General features: G+C 42.4%; 1 protein-coding gene across 1 annotated transcript; it reads left to right on the top strand.

Moving 5' to 3' along the window:
- Window positions 1-6,025: 6,025 nt before the first annotated feature.
- Window positions 6,026-9,367, top strand: cdkn1d (cyclin-dependent kinase inhibitor 1D). The gene is made up of 3 exons (XM_031865693.1): window positions 6,026-6,478; window positions 8,585-9,069; window positions 9,189-9,367. Exons 2-3 carry the CDS (start codon window positions 8,595-8,597, stop codon window positions 9,245-9,247), a joined length of 534 nt encoding a protein of 177 aa, XP_031721553.1. The 5' UTR covers window positions 6,026-6,478; window positions 8,585-8,594; the 3' UTR covers window positions 9,248-9,367.
- The last annotated feature ends 1,227 nt before the right edge of the window (window positions 9,368-10,594 follow it).

Here is a 10,594-nt window from a genome sequence, read left to right as displayed (position 1 = left end):
CACACACACACACACACACACACACACACACACACACACACACACACTCACACACACACTGCAGTAACCCATTTTCGTCCTTCACAGACACTTTTAGTCCCTACTACTACTTTGCGGCCGAGAGTGGGCCCCCAGTTGCTTCCTGTCTCACTCCAACACACATACACACTTTCACACACACATTATTGCTATCTCGCTGTCACTACTACTTTCACACATAGCTTCGAAACCACTTATACAATGAAAATGACATGGACGCACGTACACAAAGAGCTGGAGTGGTACACACATACATCTCTTCAAAATAATAATGGAGGTAACGAGTGCAGCTCTCCATTCAGTGCTGGGAAACAGAACTGAAAAAGTAGGTAGAAGAGAGACATCATTCCGGGCCACAGAAGCCGGGCCACTCCCTTTCTCCCCTCCAGTCTACGCCAGCACTGGCCGCTCAAGGCTCACTGTTCCAGGTCATAGCTCCAAGGAATCTAATACAGATATGTAACCCCCCCCCATACACACTCACTTCAATCAGGAAAGAAAGGAGTGCGTCTCTCTGGTCTCTCAAAGGGGCCTCATTACAGACCAACACTCAGCTCCTCGTTCTGAGAGATCTAAGAAATGGATTGAGGAACAAAACAATCTCATTATTGCATTTTTTGCTGGGAGTGGCTGAAATGTCAAATTGAGACTGGAAAAGTACCAACACACTGAATTGAAACTAAATAGATTTGCTGAATTAGGCCAAAAAAAATTCCAGTTTAGATGTGGACAATAGATCTAAACATCTCGTAGTTTCCAAACATGACAAATATGCTCGACTAAATTTGTGAAAATGTCTAAATATGATACTCATCATCTGTGAGACATCAAGAATATTTATATTTGGAGTATTGGAGCCATTATAAACATGAATATTTCATTCAGTGTAAACACCAAAGACAGTAGCGTCGGTGGAGAGTTGAAACAAGCCGTACAGAAGTGTGAACAACCATGATTTTTTCAACCTTAAAGGGGTACGCCGCTGATTTCATATTACACGTACATTAAGTTCGGGGACTCACAAGAGACAGATTCAAGAAAGAATGGTCAAAATAAATTTTATGCAGCAGAAGCCGAGATATCCAGACTATTAAGTATTTTCCACTGGTCAGGGTATGAAAACACATAATCCTACATTTCCTACATGCAACGAAATAGCATCTTTGATTAGACTGCCTCCTAAATCCCAATTGCTTTTAAAACAAAAAACAAATCTGAGAGGACCCTGATGACGTCACCGTGACATCATTGTGGAACGTAGACTGAACTTCATATGTAAAATCGGTGAAATATATTTCTATTAATAAGAAACATAATGACCCGTACACACACACACACACACACACACACAAACTCACAAATATCTTACGAGTCCTCTTCTCGTCATTCTCTCACAAACACACATATTGTCACGCTCATGCACAGCCCGATACTACAAGACCAGAGCCAGATTCAAACCAGATGTTCCCCAGATGTAGATAAGGGCGAAAAACACATCAGCTGAAGTACACTACCTTTTCACCTCAGCTGCATGGAGCAGAAACAGATGCGGGACCCGAGCATCCTGGAGTTATGAATGGCAGATACAGTATGTTTTTCAGAAATAAATGGTATGATTACTGTAGATGCTTGCATTACAATTAGGCGTATACAATATCATGGGAGAGCGGGTTTCATTTGAAAGCAGCATTTTATACATTTTTTGGGGAAAAAATGTACTCTGTTTTTGTCAAAATGAACACATTTTGGTTGATCTTTACATATTTGTCAGACATTCCTTTGTCTTGCTGCGGCTTTCTCTAAACCCGTCTCAAAGTCACTTCAGTGGGACCAAAACAAGTCCCTCTCAGAAACATATGCATGGCCGAAAAAACAAAGGATCGGTTTACACCCAACTTGCTCCGCCCTTCAACCCCCCCCACCCCCTCCACGCCCACAAACACACTCTGCAAAAACAATATTTTAGAGAACGTGTGTCACGGCCAAGACAGCACAGGCTGCTCTCAGAAGAACAAGAAGTGCTTCACATTTACAGATAGATGCACGACGGCTACACACTCACTGGCTCACCGCTGCTCAAAGAAAATAAATCTGAGACCTCCAATCTTTATGTTACACCGGCACCCCCCAGGCCTGCCCCTGAGGAACTTACCCCCCCAAAACAAACACAGTCAGGGTCTCATTGGGCACATTTCATCTTAAACCTGTTCACCCTGACATGCAAGCTCCCCTGGAGAACCCCTGACAATATCCAGCTGCCAGTGAGCGGCCTCGCTCTCCTTGCACCCCAAATTTCTGCAGACCCTGCCCTGGAAAGCTCACACACTCCTTCTTTCACTCACTCCTCCGCCCTCCCCCACAACCCTACCTGTGGCCCTTGACAGCTGGGTGAATGAACTCCTCCCACTTATGTGTGGAGTACTTGTACCTTTTGTGTGTGTGTGACTTCATTTTGGGGTTCACTGCCTTTTTTTTGTTTCCTCTGTGCATCTCCCCCATCCCCCTCACAATTTAGTTTTACAACCCTCAGATCGCTTGTGCTTGGAGATATATATATACAAAAGAAAAAGAAAAAGTTGCATTGTGTCTCCCAGCCTGGATGATAAATGACTCCCCGCTCAGTATTTAAATCTCTGTAAATCTGAAGATCAAACAATAACCAGAGTAGACAACTATATTTCAGTGTGCAGTTAGGTTGTGCTACACGTTTAAATATAGTCTTTTAAAATGCGGTTGATCCATGTTTACTGTTTTGTGCATTTTTCATACTCCTACTGCACATAACTTGGCTTCTGCACGCGTTTTGCCTGCAGGCATCCTTTACAACTGTCATGCACAACTTGTTTTGTGTCAGATCACAATCTATCGTATGAACGTTGGAATACATGTGTGCATATGTGTGTCAGCGTGTATGGATGAGCTGCTCAGAGGTGATAAGTGACATTTTTCCATCAGTGGTTAGCAGGCGGCTACGGATGCTAGCCTAAATGATGTGCACACACCGTTTCCTGTCTTTCCCTTTTACTTTCTTTAATTCTGTTGCCATCTTGTTGTAATTCTCTCATTTGCCGCACCGCATTTCTGCACGAGGTCTCTCTTCTTCTCCTCGCTCGTAATTGTTATGATTGATGTAACAATATACTGTCTGCGGTGAGCCTCTTCTCAGTATTTGCTTCCTCAAGTGAAGGGCAGTAGGATGTGGAAACCCCCACACTGCACCTGTGAACCAACAACTTCCTCTGCTCTGTCTCTGCTCCCTCCATCACAGATTCTCCATTCACCACAGAGACTTCCTGCTGAAATGCCACTGCCAAACATCCTCTTGGCGTTTCACTAAAGAGCATCTTCAGCGCCAAACTCTCGGTTTCAAGGTCCTCGTTTAGCCAATGACCTTTGACCTGCAGTTTAACAAAAACTATTTTTTTTTTCTCAAAACAACACAGCGAAGCAGGACGTATTGCTAATGATATTGGGTTATTACGGTTGTATTGTAGCTCTCGTACTGTGCCAACACATTAATTAAAACCACAATTTTATGTTTTTCAAAGTTTAGTTTTTTGTGCAGATTATACAAATGAGATTTGAAGTGTTAATTTGTAAACTTTTGACGTGCTGGTAGGCAGAGTTTGTTAAATCTGGAGAGAGACACGCTGGCCGTTTCCAGTCTTGAGTTGAAGATAAGATAAGGTGCTGGCTCAGCTTCTTGTTAACCATATAGACACAAGAGAGGCATCGATCTTCAACTCTGGCTCTAAATCATTAAAGTGACAGTTAGTTAGTCTCATTTTTCATAAACGTTCCCTATTTTTCTGAGCAGCATCCTTCCATACAACTATATTTGTGTTATTCTCTCTTATCTGGTAAATATCGGTGAATCAGTAGCATTTGAATGAAAAGAGGTGAATTGATTTTTTTTGTTGCTAGCACAAGACCCACCGGGGGGGCACACACCAAAACACACAGCACTGAAGGCGACAAGAAGAGGATTACAAATTTGATGTCGAACAATGAGTTGACTGTAAATACAGGTCAGAGAGCTGACAAAACAGTGAGGTATCATGCCGCCGAGGCCTCATTATCTGCTGCTGAAACCTCAAATATGACCGTGTATAAAGGCCTCTTGACACACAGATTAGTAGGGAGTTAGGGAACTGGGGCACAACTTTAATTGACTATTATGTGTCACGATGGGAAAGACCTAAAATAACAATACAAGTTTGTGCTGAAGATTTGTCAGCAGAGGAAAAGCTCCTCCAATAACTATCATGTTTTTTTTAATTTAGGGACTGTACGGAAATAATTAGGAGCAACAGAGAAGGATAAGGTTATGTATTTGTTCTCCTTGTTGAACATCTAAATATTTTTGTCTAAAACAATTATTTTTGTCTGCACAATAGTCCATAAAGGCACCTTTATTCATATGCAGAGGTACAACAATCAAGTCTCTGTATCAGGGCTTTATTTTCCACTTGACAATTATAGTAACTATATCTAATAAACCGTAATATCTAGGGATGTAAAGAACGCACCGTTTTTTACTCTGCCAACAGTCTCCTTTACTTTTTGGTTGGCTTTCACGTGTTTGGCAATTGCTAATTCCAACATGCAATTTGGGCTATTTGAAAATATGGAGTGATTATGTCGGGAAGTAAGGTGATGTTGGTTTGTTATTTTGGAAGGCACAAACAAATAACATCATCCTAATGATGGGGTTAGATCCTTTCTCTGTCTCATCCAAACAACGTATTTGGTAAGCCGTAGCTTGTGTAATTTAAATAAATAAGTCTAAGGTTGAGATTTGCTTTGTGTATTTAAGGGACGTTGTTGAACTTTTGATAAGAATGTGGAAATAGCTTTTTTTTTAAAAATCAAATGAGAAACATTCCACGGTGGTGACGTAATTTCTTCAAGGCTCTGTCGGGCATCGTCACACACAGAGCACACAAACAATGGCCGCTCCGCGCTCGCTGCTACCTGCTTTGACATGATTAAAGCAGTGCATCTCATAAACCGTTAGCAGAACATTGGCCTACATTTGCAACGTCTGAGCGGGGAAAACATTATGAGGCTTGCCAGAAGTTGACTAATGTGTACAAATAGTAAGTGAGTGTGTGTAAAACCTGGAATAACCTTCCAATGAGGGCCCTCGGCCGGCTTGCAGAGCCTTCTACTGTTACTGGAGAGCTATGTAGCAATAACACTGCCCATGTAATACAGAGAGCCGAGGTAATAATAAGAAAGAGGAGAATCTATTTACCAAACACGAAAGGAAAGAAGAACCTATAGTTCAGAATGATTATGTACAGAAAGAGATGGGTTATAATAGGTGTAGGAAGGGTCATAGAGAGAACATTATGTATTATAATAAATAAAAGCAAAGGCCTTTCAGGAGTCATTCAATAATTGGAAATAAAGATATTACGAAAGAGTTTGAGGGAATTTTCTTTCAGCATTTTTGCTTAAAAACAACTTAAATGATTATCCAAATTGTTGCAGATAATAGTCGTTTTCTTTGAGCAGTGAAAACTAATTTATTTTTATTAAATTGCTTCATTTAATTCCGAGTTATAAGTTCAAGGCATAAGTCAATTAAGAGGTCAAGAAGTCAGAAACTCATTTTGCAATTATAAACCGAAAATAGCACTGTTTCCTCTCTTTACTTCTATTAGAAACCACTTGCACATGGTGGAGGCATTCGGGGCGTTTGAGTGTTTTTTCCCCCCAGCTCACATACAGAATCAGGGCCTATATCCAAATGGGGATGTGGTACAACTGCAGGAGAAGTCAAAATGTAGCAGACTTTCCAGCTTGCCGCTCACGTGTAGCGGTTCAACGTGACTCGAGGACAAGGGCAGGGTGCCAAAACAAGACGTGATGTAAGAGCTTACACGCGAATGCGCGTCACATTTGGGGGCGAAGGGGGAAATGGCCGCCATTGCTGAGATATTTGAGCTATTTCTAATCCTTTCTGAAGGAGAAGTCGGGTTGCCAACAGAGTGCACGAGCAACAGGTTTGGAACGGGATAAAGTTGCATTAATTGCAGTTATAATACGATTTTTTTTGTCTTTTCGTGCACTTTGCATATTTTATTCTGCGCACATTTTGCAGCACTTGAATGCAACCGTAGTTGGATTTGCGTTTAATTGTCGTACGAATGTGTGCAAGCAATGTTTACCTCCTGGCTGCGCTCCAACAATGACTGTTATGAAGGGAGCCACGTGACTCACTCCTCTAGTAGGACGTCCCCGCTGTCTTCACAGTCCGTTACAAACAAGTCGCAGATAAAGGGACGCAAAGTAGCGCTTTCAACGTGACACTGTTTGTCTCCACGGAGCTGTCAGGGACACATTTGAATTCCTCTGTGCGGAGTTCGCGGACGAAACGCTCGAGACGGGAAACTCAAAACTTTTGAAAACTTTTGACATATTGACGCTGATGGTAAGAGGGGAATGTCCTATTTTTATTATCGTGGCTTGACATTGTTATAGTTTATTTCGCGCATTCTTGTGTTGATTCATTTTAGATTTGGTCTGAGTTCATGCAAACTAATGTTTAATTGAGTTTCTCCGCGTTGTAAGTTATTATGCATTTAAATGAGCCAATGTAACTGTTAATTAATCCTATTTTGTTGTTGATGTTTACCATGTGGCTGTGTGTGTGTGTGTGTGCGCGTAATCTGAGTGCAAAGTGCTTTGACAAGAGGCGGACTGTTTGTTTCGCATCTCATTGCCTCACATCCGCAGTGAATCTAACTGCGCCACGAAGTGTTTTTTGCACACTTAACGCAGCCTTTAAATGCACTTTCTGGTGTTGTGTTCATTTTGAACTGCAGTCATTTTTCTCGAGGGGGTTTCGGGTAAGATATTGAAGGTTTTCTCGGTGTTTTTACTGCACAGTGAGGACACGGAGCACAGCAAACAGATCTGCACGCCGCGCCCACTTACTTTTCGACGCAAACAACTCTCACTCGGAGAGAGCAGACCTGTTGGGGAAAGAAAGACATTATGGTTTTTGGGTTATGCGTTTTCCACATCAAGTCTTTTTTAATATTTATCCAACTCTGAACGAAACAGAAACGAGGAAATGGAAGTTGTGCTGTTGAAATCCATTATTGCTTGTGAGAGTATTTAGTACTGAAGAAAGTGTTTCAATGTGTCGCCCGCTGCGGTTAAAAAACACGTTTTATTGAAAAAAGTTGGAAAAGTAGACCTACATCGTGAAATGACAGACTATTTGCCTGGAGAAAGTGCTCTACCTAGTTACACTGTAGATGTCAAACTCTTACGTAACGCTTTGCCCCCCACCTCCCTCCTCAGCACACGGGGTGTTGTTGTTCTGTCTTCAGGCTGATCTTGGATCTGATATAATGTGTCGTCGTTTCTAAAAGTCCCTCTACACATTTATCCTTTCTGTGTTTTATGAATGGCCCTGAATACGACAATATTGTGTGCATAATTATTGGTTATTATCCCCCCACACACACCCTTTGTCCACAAGTTAAGTTGTACTCATTTGATAAGATTGCACATTTATTGAAGTATAATATGCACAATGTAATAAACAATATTAACTTAATGGTACTATTTCAAGGTTTTGAAACAGGGCCCCTATACAAACAGAGCCACTTAAGGGCCCTTATGAACGAAGTTAAGTGTCTGTTAGTGTAGCACACCATTGCACAAATTTGCAATTAATCCTGTTAACACAAACTAGTTGAAATTGCCTCTGGGCAACGCTCAGGACCCATGCAAATAAATAACTTCGATTTGATGGTCAAACCGGCAGAATCGATTCTTATTGATTTAAAACAATAAAAACAGTTAATTTAATTCAGAAATCGGCACCTGTTTGCAACATTTAAGATCAAGAAAATACAACTTTTGAGACCTCGAATAGTATCAGCAGCAGAACTATACACCTCTCAGCTCTGTAGTGGTTACTGCCCATCCCAGAAAACACACATCTTCTTGTTTTACTGCACACACACATAAAGCACTGAGGCCCAGAGAGTACAGTCAGCAAGGGATGTGGTTAGGATTAAAACCGTATCTCTCTCTACATAGAGGTACTGCAGAATGGCATACAGTAAAGATGGAGAAGCATGGGAGATTATCAATTACCAGTGTAGTAAATTAATCCCAGAATTCAACAGTATAGCTCTAATGTGGGTTTATGGGAAACATTCCCACATGGGCTTTTTTTCCTCTGTGACCTGCTGACCTTAGCTGGCGATCTTTGACTGGCAGACACCAGAGCAGGTGGAGAATCAGGTTCACACGGCAGGGTAGGGAATTGCGTGGCAGATTTATTTGGTGTTGGTTCAGTTACCCTTTGCTGCAGTAATTACTCAGCGGGTTAGGGCACACGTGTATTTGATCACATAAAAACACGAAAAAAGACGCCCAAGAGGGCAGTGTACTGCCTGTGTGTTGTAAGAAAGTAATCTGTGCCAGTAAAAACCCAGATCACACCTCACTGGAACTCAGCAGGCCTAACGGTCGACCTCTGACCTCCCTCTAACACTCTGTGTTTATTCTCCGACAGGGACGTGGCGATGGCCTCTCCATCCACACCAACAGCGGGACCGGCTACGGCGCCTCACCCAGAGCTCTCCGGCCTGGGGGGCGTTGAGGCCTTGAATTTGAAGGTGGGGCCGGTGCGGAGGAACCTCTTCGGGTCCGTGGACCACCAGCAGCTGCAGCAGGACTTCCAGCGGCTGCTCTGCGCGAATGTGGAGGAGGCCAAGAAGCGCTGGAACTTCGATTTCCAGAGGGAAACGCCAGGAGAGGACTCCGGCATCGAGTGGGAGGAGCTCGGGCACCAGGACGTGCCGGCATTTTACCGCAGCCGCACGGTTAGGCCCGCGCTGCCGCGGCCGACGTCCCAGAGTCGGACGTCGTCTTCGTCGGGCGAGGGTTCCCCAGGGTACGGCAGCTCGTACGGATCCGGGGATGAGTACCTGGAGGTGACCACGAGGGGTTGCTACCAGATCCAACGGCACGCTAAACACAAACAGTCTGCCATCACAGGTAAAGCAACATTTGAGTAAAAGTTATTCTACAACAGCTTTTTAATTCTTCTCTTAATCATAATTCTGAGACTGTAAGTGCTTTTCCTGACTTTGATCCGTCTTCTTTTAACTCTCCAGATTATTTCAAGGTGAAGAAGAGGAAGCTTCTGCATTACAAAGCATCTTCTTGGCAGTAGAAAAGCACAACTAGACCCAAGCGGAGGATCACTTAGTACTCGACATCCCTCTACACGTCCCCTCACACAGACATGTGTCGTATCATATGTATATATGTATATATATATATATATATATATATATATATATATATATATGGAGCAATTTGTAAGTGACTGTCCACAAGCTCATTCAGCGCAAGCTCCTCTGACACCACATACCTTAAGTTTTCAGCACAAGGAAGCTACCATTTCCCTAGTTAGTCTAGCTCAGTCTTTAGGAACGTTTTTTGTTGAGAGTTGTAAATATTATACATGTCCTATATACTGTTTTCCTCAGCTGTTGACTATACTGTGAACTTATTTTGAATGCACTCTTGATAACAGAAAACTGGCTCTAGTTTTAAGAGGTTGATTTTCTTCTTGGATAGTATTTGACCTCAGTCCTCAACCTGTCTTTTTTTCTCTCCCTCTTGCTAAAAGTCATAAGAGGTTTTGATTAGATGACTTACTATTCCTGGCCTCACAGCGCACTTAGCCTTTAGTCTCACCCCGGGGGCTCGGATAGCAACGAGTCATGCCAGGGGTCGAAATCTCACCCAGGGCTCAAAATTTGTCAGCGTGCCTGTGATTAGGCTCCAGGGCAAAGGACAACGGTGGAGGTTCAGCAATGAGGTAATGCGGTCGTATCGGTCGTAAATTCCTGTGGGACAATTTATTTAATATTCACTATGTTAGATCATCGTCCCAAAAAAGAAAGATTGTGGAAACCTGCGCCATTGCCCCCAAATTCTGCCTTAGCCTATAAGTCATAATAGGTCATCTACGCTCCACCGTTGTCACTTAAAAATATTGGTCATCTATAATGAACACATTGACAACTAAAAATATACAAACTGCAAATCATATTCCCTTTGTGCATTGCATTGTTTGCCTCATGGGGCTGTACAAATCTCTGTATATTTTTTGGCAACAGACCAGAACATACCTTGTTTAGTTGTATATTTTTTCGGCTTTCCGCTTGTAATAACGTAGCATTTTTCATGTGACGTCCACCTCGTAGGTGATAAATATGCCTCTGAAGTGTTTTATCACTGTGTTGAAGCTCAAAGGAATCCAAACCTCTTGGTTCCATTTTGTCTTTAAAAAAAAAAAAAAAATTTAGTGTGAAAAATTGTGTTGCTTCCCTTTTTCCGTCTCTGTACCGTTCTATACGTGTTTTTGCGTACATTTGTTTGTGTATGAATGTGTTGGTTTGGTGTTTATCTTGAGGTTTTTCACAGGTTGCAACAGTTGCGGCAGCAAACTCCGTTGAACCAAAGAGAAATTGCAGTGCCATTCAAATCAGACGCGTGTCAGGCCGCTCAA

This window comes from Anarrhichthys ocellatus, unplaced genomic scaffold, assembly GCF_004355925.1.
Source record: "Anarrhichthys ocellatus isolate YVR2014 unplaced genomic scaffold, GSC_Weel_1.0 scaffold33, whole genome shotgun sequence".
Taxonomy (NCBI): domain Eukaryota; kingdom Metazoa; phylum Chordata; class Actinopteri; order Perciformes; family Anarhichadidae; genus Anarrhichthys; species Anarrhichthys ocellatus.
Note: the sequence above shows the minus strand (reverse complement) of the source record. Positions and strands in the feature narration are given on the sequence as shown.

Excerpts from the sequence above, each read along its gene's own strand:
- cdkn1d (XM_031865693.1), top strand. The coding sequence starts at position 8,595 with ATGGCCTCTCCATCCACACCAACAGCGGGACCGGCTACGGCGCCTCAC. Across the intron at positions 9,070-9,188 it reads CAAACAGTCTGCCATCACAG|ATTATTTCAAGGTGAAGAAG; the intron begins GTAAAGCAACAT and ends TTAACTCTCCAG.